We start from the raw sequence: 13690 nt of genomic DNA on the forward strand, positions 1-13690 counted from the left end.
TTCCTGGCTGCTGTTAAGAATCTGAAACTCTATAACAAGCAGGATAATTTATATATGTCATATGTTTCCTATTTCAAGCTGTTTGCCTGATTCTGTGCTCAGAACTTTTATACTGAATGAGAAAGTGCTCTCTTAAAACATTTCGCTCAGTTTCTTCCTTTTTTCTTTTTTTTTTTCTTCCAACATTAGAAGACCTCTCTCCCGCTGCCTTCCCATCTCCCAGGAAGTGGGCAGGTTCTGGAAGAGGGAGGGGTGGGGTGGGGGGGAGGAGGGAGGAGAGTGCCTTCTGTTCTCTCCCATTGAACGCGATGTGAGGATGGAGCCAGAAAGGAGAGGACAGGGAGCTGGACTAACAGGACAGACTTGGAAAGCTCTCTTAGGGGAGGAAACAGCTCCCCCTGCCACCCATCCCAACCCCCCCAAAAAACCCTCCCACTGTTGGTCAGACTGAACACACACACATACACAATAAAATACACAGTTGTGTTAAAGGTCCTCCCCAGAACAATTAAAACAGAATTTCTAGGTCAGAGTCCAAGCATCCATCTTTTCTGAAGATTCCCAAGATTCTTATGCAAAGTCAGGATTGGTATCTCTCACCTTAAATAAATAAGTGGTTAACAAAATATATGTTCTCTATTTATACCTCTGTCTTCCCAATCAGCTTTTAGGTAAAAAGTTTCACCAATAAATAAGAACAAAAAACAATGTTTGTGACTTTGGCAAGTTATTTTAAATTCATATTACTTACTGCTAAGCCAGGATATAGCCTTAAACATTGGGCAAAATATTAAAAACTACTAAAATATTTTAACATATTAAAGCTAAAATGTGATGGGCACAATAATCTAGAAGTAAATGATATTTTTAAACACAAATTAATTCAGAAGTAGTTCTACATTGTAGGGTTTAGTAATGTTTTGTAACTCCTGAGTGGAGCCACTAAAATATATTCAACACTGTAAGTTTATAAAGAATAATTTTTTAATTCACATAAATCTAATTCATTAAAGTAAATAATTCTGGTTTCCAAAGTCACACATATGTACTTCACGGAAGTCTCAATTTGAGCATCTAAGTCATTCAGTAGATACACACTGAATGAAACTACTACGATGGTAACAGTGAGGAAACTCCATTTTTTAACATGACCCTTTCTCCTTTCTTTCCGTCCACTCCCTTCCTTAATCACTAAGTCCTTAGGACATTAGATTCTGGTCATCATCAAACTGTGGCAAGAACAAAGCCTCAGGTCTTTTGACCACAGAAACAGAATTTGGTCAAAATAAAGATAACATCAGCCCCAGGCCCATGACCTTGTGAACCACTCCCTCAGGAAAACAGACAGAACAATGCCATGTTTGATGTCAGGATCTGATGCCCTACCCTGGCCCCAACCAAGCAGTAGAGCCCATGACCCCAACCCTGTTAGCCACCATGATTAATGGTTTTCCCCTATATAACTCATCCCCTGGAAGCCAGTGGTTAGCACTAGCTCACCTGTGATTCCAGGCTTAGCACCATTCCCTCAACTAATCAACCTCTACTTTCTTTGCTGTAACTCCTGTTCAAATTTAATTGGGCTTTAATGGGTACGGGTAAACGGCCTCTTTTACTCTGGTAACACTATATGCCAGGCCCTGTGGACACAGAGATGAATACGGTCCTTGTTTTTGAGAAGCACACAGTCAGCCCACTTTTGTTCAGAGTAAAATAAATATCTGTGAAATCACTGTCTGATGATGACCGTTCTAGGCTTGACATAAAGAGGGTGAATAGAAATAAAGAAACAATGTGCCCTACCTCCAACAACACTGCTCTGCCGGTTAATCCAACCTACTCACCTTTCATGACTTGAAAATGTAAAGATGTTGATAAAATGCCAAAACGATGAATAAAACATAAAGAGAATGAAAAATAAAAAGTACCAAAACGTACATGGAAAGTTGAAGAGAGAACCCGGCATCTCACATTTTTTTAGGACTCTCAATGAGAATGGAAGGAGAGGTCATGTCTACGGCATCTTCCATTTAGACCAGCGGTTCTCAACCTGTGGGTCGCGGCCCCTTTGGCGGTCGAACGACCCTTTCACAGGGGTCGCCTAAGACCATCCTACATATCAGATATTTACATGATGATTCATAACAGTAGCAACATGACAGTTATGAAGTAGCAACGAAATAATTTTATGGTTGGGTCACATGAGGAACTGTATTTAAAGGGCCGGAAGGTGGAGAACCACTGGTTTAGACGGTCTAACCAGGGCTTCGGTGTGTGCGTAAACAAATCACCTTCCACGCAAGATCGGAGGCTGGCCACTCCAGGGTAGGAATTACAAATATAAACACGCTCAGAGGAAAGAGATGGAAACGGGACGTGCCTCCGGGGAGCACAACGCAGGCATGGCGGGCGTGGATGGCGCGTAAGGCCGACAGGTAGAAGGGAAGTGAACAAGCATAATGGCAGGTTTTCGTTTCCTGAATCTTCTTTTCTGCAACAGATGCACTCGGCACACTCAGCTGATAGCCACCCCTGACTGAAATAACTTGGGAAGACACCAAGCGCGCACGCACAGTTATTCCGGAAAACGTGCATTGCGATGCACAACCCTGGAGGGCACTTCATGGCGCTCACATCTCACCGAGGCGGGTTCTACTTTATTTTACCTCGTGGAACTAGTACTAACTCGATGGAAACATGAAAACGTCTTTATCAGAATTCAAAGATGGCAATCTAACGTCTGGCCTTCACACGTTCCGGCTGAATTCTGAAATACGGACATCGATACAAGATATTACGAATCCAGACACAACACCATTGAGTGCAAAGGGGAACAGGCTAAAAGGGTGACATGTCTGGATCTGCACTCATGCAGAGATGTAGCTTTGAGCAGACCACTTAGTCCTCCAGCTTTAAAAGCTGCAGGATCTGTGGAAGGAAAGTGAAATCTTCCCAACCTCCTACTGGGATTGTGAGGAGTCTGCCAGGAAAATACCACATGGGACAGAGTTCTTGAAAATGAGGAAAGCCAGTACTGGGGGACTTATCAGTCCCACATATTTGTCTGATCTTTTAATACCAAAAAATATAATAAACAGTCACTAAATTGATATGTGGTACATTTGAGAACAGTTTTCTTCGGGTTATAATTTAAAAGCATAATTTAAGGGAACTAGCTGTCGCTTAGGAGGCACTGTAATTGCATCAGTGTCGGACACCAGCTGTGCCATTAGGCAAATGTGCTTCAGCCCAGGCCTCAGGCACAGGCGCTCGTCCGGTGCCATCAGCAGCAATCATGTCATGCGCCCTTTCCAGACTGCGCAGTGATTTTTTTTCATCTGTTAATATTTCTTCAAGGCTATGATTGCATCCCCATTCATGCATTCATTAGATATTTGCTGCCAGCCTAAACGCACCAGGCATTCTCTGCTCTCTCTCACACCACAGGCACCCTCCAACCCACCCACCAGGAACTCTGTTTCGTTTCAGAGACAAATGAAAATACAATGCAATCCAGTTTTATTACTGACGAGCAAAAATAAAATGGGCTTTGAAAGTCTGCAATGTGAGTCTGATATCGAACGCAACCAGAAAACTGGTCACTCCGCTGCGGCCAGGCGGGGTCTCTCACTGCCTTTGCACTGAAAGCTGGAGCTGCGCGTCCAACGGCCCAGACTGAGAACTATTAAATGGTGGAGATGAGCTACAACTTCAATTGACAGAGGAAAGAGTATCCGTTTCCTTAAGAGTTATATTAAATTCTTTACTGCTTAAAAAAAAAAAAAGCCATTCCTTAAACATGAAAAGCTAAAAAAAGGGGATGTTTAAATTAAGGAGTTAAACCTCACAAATGATGCAGATCTGTGTGCATGTGCATGGCTAAGTGCTCTGAAGCAATCTCACCAATTTGCCGTGGGCCTATTTTGAAGTACATTCTGTCCACCACCAGCACTTCTGCTGCGGGTTACCTTAGCAACTGAAGGAATAGAATACCAGTTTTAAATGTCAGAAAAGCAACTGCGGAGGTATTTGTCCCTTTCGATACTATCCAACGTGATAGAATGCTAGAAATACTGAGTGTATATACAACTGCTTGAAAAAATGTCAAGTTTCCCAAGAAAAACATAAAACCCCAGAATCAGTCAATACCCATAATGCATTAATTTCAAAACGCTTCAGAAAACGTTTTTTAAAACCTGGACATCTGTATTTTGTAATAAATCTGTCCTTTATGAGTTTCCTACCCACTGGTATTTCAGCTGATGCTATTTCAAACTTGCTGTCCAGTACAAAGTTTAGGGGCAAAAAAACAAAGATGACATTTCACATAGTCTGTGGGCCAAGTCTTATAATTCAATGTGCCATCCCCTGACTAATTAGACCTGGACACACAAAGTCGGGGCCAACCAACAGAGCCAAGCTCCAGAGCCTTGCTCTATTTTCTTCCAACTTCTATAGCCAGCAAACGGTATTCAAGGATAAAAGCACCAGCCAAGCTCATTTCAAGTGTTAAACAAATCTTGCTTCTAACTAGTTACAGATCTCTTTCCTCTATTCAAAGAAAGATAAACAGATATTTTCCTCTGTCAAACATTGCTGGCCCACACATTCCCTTCTCCTGTTGCCTAGACAGAAGGTGATGGTCTCGGGTATGTGGCTTGAAACGAAATGTAGATGTCACAGAAATCTGGCAGTTCCCACTGAGTCTTTCGTAATGAACTGTTGATTCTCACTTAATGGCTTTCCTGCAGATAAGAAGAAATATTATGACTGCTCTTTAAACTCCTCAAGAGAACACAAAACCATCAAGACACATTTTAACAGTTGCTGAATAACCCCTACTCTTCTAAACTTTCTTCCGAAGTCCTTTCGGCCCTCTGCGTTGCTTTCCTTTTTCCTTAATAGTTCTAAAGTGTGGAAAAACAAACATTCTCCTTCAAAGAAAACTAATTTATGAAGACTCTATTAATAATGAAAAAAGCACCATGCTAACTACCCTTCTTCTTAGTAACAGCATCACATTACACAGCTCAGGTCCATTAAACTCGGGTCTGTGACAAAGTTTCTACGTTTCCTTTGAGTTCACTATTTATTGTGCTGTCTTGTTTTTGCACAGATGCTCTACTTGGACTTGCTTTTATAACATGGGTTCTACAACTAATAAACCACTTCTCTAATTTCTGTATTCAAGTTTAAATCTGTTTTGGTTAATAACTCCATTGATACTATTTGCACAATAAGAAGTATACTCTTAATGTGATCTTTGGGATCAATAATTAAAATAATTGATTCTCTAAGCCAACCTCAGTAGGTCCTACCAGTTCCAACAGTTAATTTTCCTTGGGGACAGCTTTCCAACCAACCATCCATCGGCAGAATGAAAAGCTGGCTCTCTAAATACATCAGATGTGTTTAACTTTATGCCCAAGACAGCCCTGCAGAAAAGTTGCAAAAGCTCAATTGACTTACCCTAAAAACTTCTTTTATAAAAGGAGGAGAAGGTACACTGCCCAGTTGTTCAGTGGTTAGAGCGTTAGCCTGTGGACCAAAGGGTCTTGGGTTCAATTCCTGGTCAAGGGCACATACCTCAATTGCAAGTTTGATCCCTGGACCCTGGTCGGGTGCATGTAGGAGGTAACCAGTCGATGTGTACCTCTCACATCATTTCTCTCTCTCTCTCTCTCTCTCTCTCTCTCTCTCTCTCTCTATCTATCTATCTTTATTCCTCCCTCCTTTTCTCTCCCTCCCTCCTTCCCTTTCTCTAAAATCAATAAATAAGTTAATAAACAAACAGGACAAGCTCTACCTCTTCCATTGGGAGAGGAGCTACTATGTTCCCAGGGGCAATGCTATCAGTCCTCTGAAATGGCATCTTAGTCCTTTTGGGCTCTTACTCAAATAGCAGCCTCCCCAAGGCAAGTGTAAAGCTTGGTGCTTGCCAGCCACATCAAGCATCTGGGAACACAAGTGAAGGGAAGTAATTTGGTTGAGCAGAAAGGGAAGACTTTAACTCAAAAATAACCTGAGTACCAACTAAATAAAACAGAATATTTTGTCCTAGTTAATCTAATTTTCAAAAGTGTGTCAATCTCTTGGAAAATATTTCTGTCTAAAAAACAAACAAGCAAAAATCCAAAAACAGAAAAAAGATAAATTATGAAATTATATTGAATAATTATTATATAAGTATTGAAAGCTTTACTGCAAATTTTTACTGAGACCCTGCAAAACTTTTTATCATGAAAGCTTCTTCACAGAAAGAATGGGTTTTTGATTTTACAAATTAGGAATCCAATTTCATTTATTACACTAAATTAAATAAAACCCGGGATATTTCCTTCCCTAGAACATATAACGAAGTTGCATATTGAGTAATGATGGGTAAAATGCAGGGCCAAGAAAAGGCTCTGCTTTTCTTTTTTTTTTTTTTTTTTTTTTTTTTAATATTTTTTATTGATTTTTCACAGAGAGGAAGGGAGAGAGATAGAGAGTTAGAAACATCGATGAGAGAGAAACATCGATCAGCTGCCTCCTGCACATCTCCCACTGGAGATATGCCCGCAACCCAGGCACATGCCCTTGACCGGAATCGAACCTGGGACCTTTCAGTCCACAGGCTGACGCTCTATCCACTGAGCCAAACCGGTTTCGGCATCTGCTTTTCTTTATAGGATTCACAGTCCGTTCCAACTCTGGGCTTTCTCCAGGCCCTCAGGCCCGCCTCATAACTCTCAGTGATTGAAAAGGAAAAGGAAATACTGATGCTTCAATCAGACTATTCCATGACAAAGGCATGACATAAATCAACTCATTCAGCAACATCCATGTATACACCTCCCAAAAAAGCATAAATAAATAAACACAAAAAGTTTAATAAGTGTGAATAATAAAGTTTTAAATAGTTTTTGGATAAGTATTAGAAGAAATAATTACTAGCAAAAAAACTATTTCTACTTACAATACCCCTCCCACTAACATATGATAAACTCCAGTGGGCCCCATGACTCTTTCCTTTTTTGTTACTATAACTCATTTACCTTGAAGACAAGCAACATTAGCTAAATATGTACACTAGAAAAAGATGCATTGAGCACATAAGAGAGTCTGAACTTCTTAGGGTAAAACTCTACTAAATTTGAGAAGAGAGACCAAGATGGTGACATAGGAGTCTCCTGAACATCCCCCCATCTCATCGAAGCACCAAATGATGTCACCTATAGCAATTCCCTGAGAAAAATCCTGAAACTACCTGAATGAGAAGATACCACATGAAAATGGGAAAGGCTGAGACACACTCTCATCCATAAACCCCTTCCTCAGCACAGAGCCATACAATCTGGAGAGAACCCCCAACTCCCAGCTTCTCCCTAAGTAGCAAAGGGATTGGATCACACATCTAGTACCCCAACTTTTAAGGCTCCCTAAACACCTAGCTCTGAAAGCCAAAGGGTCTTGTATCTATGAGTCCCACAGGACTATAGCAAACAAAGCAGTTCTTAATGGTCCCACAAGCATGCACTATGGCCACCTCCCCAGGGCTCAGTGTAGAGGATGCAGGCAGAGACTCATCTCCCAGTACTTCCCTGGAAAGGATTTGACTGCATACAACCTATTACCAGAGGGTTCAGTTTCTAATTAGCATGCATCTAGGGGCTGGTTGGACCTGGGAGCCAGTAAGCTTCCCCCTTCTCACTCCAATTCCCTCCAACATAAAACCAAATCACCAGCCTCTCTCTGGAAGGATCTTGAACACATGTCTGGAGCCACCCAAGGGACAGGTTCCTGGATCACCCAGATCTGACAGCCAATGGGGCTTTCCTTCTCAAGGACTGTAGTGAGTAGTGAATAAAGCAGCAGCTGATGGGTGTGCACATGATCATTCACTATAACTATCCCACTGAAGTTCAGCACAGAAGGAGCAAGCAAATAAAAGCCTAGCTCCTAGTTGTTCCCTGGAAAAGATTTGACTGCATGCTTCCCCCGCTTCTGCCTTCTATCAGCCCAAATCTAGGTGTAAACTGAGATCATCCCCCGCCCCCCTGCTTTCAGGGCACTGATGGGTCTGGTACAGCCTCAAGTACTGGGGCCACTAAGGATAAAGACAGCAGCTTGAACAATGTCAAATGTTTAAGAGCAACCAGAAGCTTGGGCCGGGCTGATTAATGAAGTTCATCTCCCACACAAGACTAGTCTGTTAGTCTGGGAGAGGTGTCTCTTTTATGTAATGCACAGAAACCAACAGAAGACTATGAATAAAAGGAAGAAACAGGAGACTATGTTGCAAATAAAAAGGTAAATCTCCAGAAACTGATTTTAATGAAATAAAGATAAGTAATTTATCTGATAGAGAGTCCAAAATCATGGTCATAAAGATGCTCACCAAGGTCAGGAGAGCAATATACAAACAAAGCATTTCAACAAAGAGACAGAAAATATTAAAAAAGTACCAAACAAATCACAGAGCTGGAGAATGTAATCACTGGAATGAAAAATACAATAGAAGGGTTCAACAGCAGACTAGCTTAATGGAAGAAGGAATCAGTGAAATTGAAGATAGGATAGTGGAATTCATCCATTCAGAGGAGCAAAAAGAAAAAGAAATATTAAACCTGTCCCTTAACACTGATGGTATAGAGAAGTTCCATTATAAGTCTAGGCTGCAGGCAACGTTACCTGTACTATAAACTGTTCTAGTAGTCTAAAAGCGTTCCTAGAAATCTTCAAGGAATTGTTTACAAGACCAGGATTTTACCCCTGTGCCAGTAGCTTCATTTGTCTAGACCAAATGCAATTTGCTTTCCACCTATGTACATACAATATATTCTCTTTATATGGAAATCCATTCATATACACTCACAAAAGTCAACTTAGACTGAGAACTTAGTATATTCAGACACAGTTCTAGAGCAGTGGTCGGCAAACTGCGGCTCACGAACCACATGCGGCTCTTTGGCCCCTTGACTGTGGCTCTTCCACAAAATACCGACTTCTGCGAATGGGCCACGATGTTTCAATCGCACTGTATGTGCGCGCCTGCACGTGGTATTTTGTGGAAGACCCACACTCAAGGGGCCACAGAGCCGCATGTGGCTCGCAAGCCGCAGTTTGCCGACCACTGTTCTAGAGGCTTCACCATATAGCTATACCATTAATTAGAATTATCTAATTCAACCATCACAACAAACCAATGAAGTGGGTACTACTGTGCCTCATTTTTTAGAAAGTGTAACTTGGTGGCATCGGAACTAGAATAACTTGTCCAGGAGGTCTCACAGCCAGGAAGGAGCAGGGTCAGGATTTGAACCTGGCCCCAAAGCAGCTTTCTAATGGCTGTGACACCAGAGTTGTTCTCCCATAGAATACAATGTCTCACCACAAAAAGGAACTGCTCCAGTTTTCCTCTCATAAAAATACGTATTTCTATATAAGTATGACAAATGTCAGGAAGGGCCTCTTGGTGGCATAAGTCAGCCTATTATAAAGATATGGATAATCTAAAGGGCATGATAGATGGAGGCTTGGAAAACAAGAATACATATCCTAACAGCAATGAAAATTGTAATAAGATGACCCTTAGCTACCTGGGAGTAGCCCAGTGTCTCTGTCAGCAAAAATGACCAAACATGCACTTCTAACACAGGCTGTGCACAAAACATGCTATTGAGCTGGCTCCAACTCCTGGCGACTCTATGAATGAGTGATGTTCACTGTGTCCTGCCTTCAACAGCCCTGCTCAGAAAATTGCATGCATATGCTAGTGCCAATTCACAAATTAAAGACTAGGAAATCTTAATTTATTTCTAAACTAGAGGCCTGGTGCACAAATTTGAGCACGGGTGGGGTCCCTCAGCGTGGCCTGGGGGATTGGCCCAAAACTGGCAGTTCAATGCTGCCTGCCACTCCTGCTCATCCTGGCCCTGCTGCGCACCCCCCGCAGGCTCACACCCAGGCAGTCTTGATTGGGAGAGGCTCACACCACCATAGCAGCATTTTCCAGCCATGAGCCCTGCTTCTGGCGCCCTTCCTGAGGGGGGGCGGGGGGGGGGGGGGCAGAATGCGATCAGCCCTCCGGGAGGGCACCCTTGCCGGCCCAGGATCCGGATCTGTCCCCGCTGACGTTCGTGCCGGTTGTCGAGAGCCACCTGGCAGCCACTTTCATATCCTTTCTTCCTTGTGGAGCATCTAGGGAGGGGAAGCAGCCACAGTGCCCGAGGCCAACTTCCAGGAGGCCAGTGACGCTGTCGGGATTGTGCCAGCAGCACCCACCAGTCCATCGGAGCCTGGCCCATTCTCCAGAGATTGGACTTGCAGGACTACTGAAGGAGTGAGTGGCTGCTGCCAGGCTGGTGGGCCTCTGGGATGGTTTGGTCAGCTGAGGGGCACACTGGGGGAGCACTCTGACCACCAGGGGGCAGCTCCTGCATTGAGCGTCTGCCCTTGGTGGTCAGTGCATGTCATAGCAACCAGTCGACTGGTTGTTCGGTTGCTTAGGCTTTTATATATATAGATTTGGGGATGAAAAATAAACATAGCATGTGAGTAACATAAATCCCATTTTGGAGACTCTTAGTTTAAGCTATTCATGCACATTTATATGTTCCTTACTTTCAACAGTCTGCCAGAGGCGCATATTGAACCAATGCAGGCTCCACGCTGCTATGCTGAGGGAGTTGCTGGCGAGGGAAGGAGCCTTGGGACTGCCCCGCATCTGCCTCTGTGAGTTTTGAGGATCTTTACTTGCATATAGCAACCAGCAAGAAATTATGAAAGCTTTAATTCTTTGTCAAAATGCATCTGCCTTCCAAATAATAAAACACCCTCAAATGTTATTGTTAGGATTTCTTTAAAAGCCACAAAACCTAAGAAAATGAAGATCCTTAGCCAGAAAACATATATATATATATAGTGAATTTATACACAAACACACACACACACACACACACACACACACACAGTTTCCAAAAATGTATACACACTTTAACAGCTGATAACTCACTTAATTTTCACTCCTTTTCAGGTTTAACTGATTTGAAATAATGGGTGAAGCCAGACTAAGTTTTGAACAAAGAAAATTTATCCTAAAGTGCCACTAGACATTTTTTTATGGGGATACATGAAAGATAAAGTTTAAAGCACAAAACTGGCAATAGTGGACAAATTGAGGGCACACAAATACCGAACAAATGATTCTTGATGTTTGCGATTCCCCTGCTTTGCGTTTATCAGCAGTGCCTGGACCAGACCAGTCATCAGTTTGAAGACATTATTCATTTCTGTAGATTCTTTTAAATTTTGAAAATGAACTGTATACTAATAAGCACTGACTTTATATTCATTCAAAGTGTGTATACATTTTTTGGGACACCCTGTATATATAATGGATTCATATATGAATATACATATGTATGTATAAATATGAATAAAGTTTCTTATCCAGAAAACATTTTTTCCTCCTATATATGTATATAGGAGAATTAAAACAGTGATATATAGGTTGTGCAATTCCTTGAAAGTCTAAGGATACAACCTTCATTCATCCAACATATACTTCTTGAGCACCTGCTATCTTCCAAGCCCTTTGCTAGGTCCTTGGGGTTAACGATAAGAACAGACACCACACAATCCCTCAGGGAGCCCACCCCCGCACACCTATCAATCAGCTACCATACAGTGCAGCACACAGGAGTCAGACATGCTTAACGCTCAACTGGGCTTGTGACTTCTCTCATTTTAGGTCTTAAGAAATAAGAAACATTCTTAAGTGTCCAGGAGAGTTTTAGTAAAACTCTGATTAACAAAGAGAAACAGAGATCCGCTTTGATTGTAGCTATGGCCGTATAATTCTGCTTACAAAAATCATACCTCTTTACCTACAGTAGTGCATTTCATGTTATTCATGATCAAATTTAAATCAACCTGTAACAGTCTGCCATTTTCAATCCATTTCCAGATTTTATCAGGAAGCAGAAACTCTTAAAAATAGCATTATCCAACCACAAAACTAAAGTCATGGGAAGAATACAGAAAAGCAGCAATAGTATATGTCATGTTCAAAAAAATACAGAGCAACATCTCTGTAATTCCAACAAAAATACGTCATTTGTATCACATAAGAAGCATCTATTGAACAATTTAGCCTCATGCCTAGTATGGGCTGATATACAACATCATCTCTGTTCACACACATTCCAAATGGTTGGTATTTACAGTCTATTCAGTCTTTTTGTAAACAGGAGGCATCCAGAGGTAACTCCAGAAGTTAGTACAAATACAGTATGAATGCTTGCAGTGACACTGACATTTTTAAAGATGTCAACACAATGGTTACATTTCCTTCATGGCCACATTTCGCCTAAATGTCCCACAGAGTTGGCTGCATGCTCTTCATTGCCCATGACTCCACCTACTTGGACACAGGCAGTAATATCCCCTTCTCCCAGCAAACGTGCTGAGGGAAGGGGAGCCACAACCCAGAGCAGCTGATTCACAAGCCTTCCACAAAGAAGAGCCCTTTCCTCCTGAGGCAAAACTCTCCACCTCCTGGAACAGCGTAGCATCAACCAGCCCAGAGATGAGGGGCTCAGGACCTCAGGAAAACCAGCCACATCCGGTCGAGGCTTGGGTCACTAGTGGGTAGGAAAACCCACCCAGGAAAACAGACAATAAATTGAAAGACATATTCTGAACTTGACACAGAGAGGAGACATGCACATTTTCTGGTGAAGACTCACCTTTAAGTGAAGAATGTCCCAAGACGGTCCACCCAAGAGGCAACTCCAGATGGGTCAGCGCCTGCACGAGTTCCTCGTCCAAAGCAGGCAGCGCTCCCACCGTCAGGGCAAACGGGGTCAGCAAGGTCTGATGGCTACTGGCAGTGAGGCGATCGGCCTGGGTGACCAGCAGACGGGCCAGCCTGCAGGCCATGTTGTCCACGTAGGTCACGGATCCGGAGCCCATGGTCACCGGGGAGTAACCTTCTGAGCAGAGGCACACAGACACCGTCACCGTCTCCTGAAGCCCGTGGCCTGGACAACAAGACAGTGAACAGTTCACCCAGAGTCTATGCGAGATGCTGTCACCTGCCTCACCGTGCTGCCCACACAGACCACGTGCTCCAGGAGACCAAGGCAGAAAGGAAACGCAGCCAGTTATCTTTAAATGTTGCTGAGCCTGTGGGGCCAAATTAAAGCCAACTCTATCTTCTTCCAGGGATACCTGATTTAAAGCCAACCTTTATGAACTCTGAGCATTTCAGTATCTATTCTCTGAAGATTACCAGACACTGTTACTTGGCCCTACCTTCGCCTTTTCCATCTACCCCACCCCCTGAATTCAAGGTTTGTCATCTTAAAGGTCTCTGCCCTTTTCTGCTCTCCTGTTTTTCCTCCTGAGTCACATTTTATGTACTTATTTAGATGACAGTTTTATGAAATAGCACAACATGGTGACCCAAGTTCACCCTCATTCCACAGAGCTCACTGAATATGAGTACGGGTGGGTGATGACGACTCAAGAGAAACATTTACATATATTTTTCAGTGCCCCCCGCCCCCACTTCTGACAATGGCCTCTCTGTCTTGCGGGTGTTCTTAGCACTCCTGTTGTGGGTGGTCACCTAATCCTGCTGTCTGTTCCTCCTCCTTACACATCTCTTCTTTCATCTTGCCAAGGTTGGTGAACTTCTGTTTTT

The 13690-nt window shown here is 42.8% G+C and overlaps 1 protein-coding gene across 7 annotated transcripts in view; it reads right to left on the minus strand.

Moving 5' to 3' along the window:
- The window catches only part of ARHGEF28 (Rho guanine nucleotide exchange factor 28), a 263386-nt gene that overhangs the window by 155042 nt on the left and 94654 nt on the right, over positions 1-13690 (minus strand). For all 7 annotated transcript variants that reach the window (XM_059694332.1, XM_059694331.1, XM_059694328.1 and 4 more), the window contains one exon: positions 12732-13025. In XM_059694332.1, coding sequence (XP_059550315.1) covers positions 12732-13025 — 294 coding nt within the window. The remainder of the gene's footprint in view (positions 1-12731; positions 13026-13690) is intronic.

The sequence above is a fragment of the Myotis daubentonii genome, chromosome 4 (genome assembly GCF_963259705.1).
Source record: "Myotis daubentonii chromosome 4, mMyoDau2.1, whole genome shotgun sequence".
Classification (NCBI taxonomy): Eukaryota; Metazoa; Chordata; class Mammalia; order Chiroptera; family Vespertilionidae; genus Myotis; species Myotis daubentonii.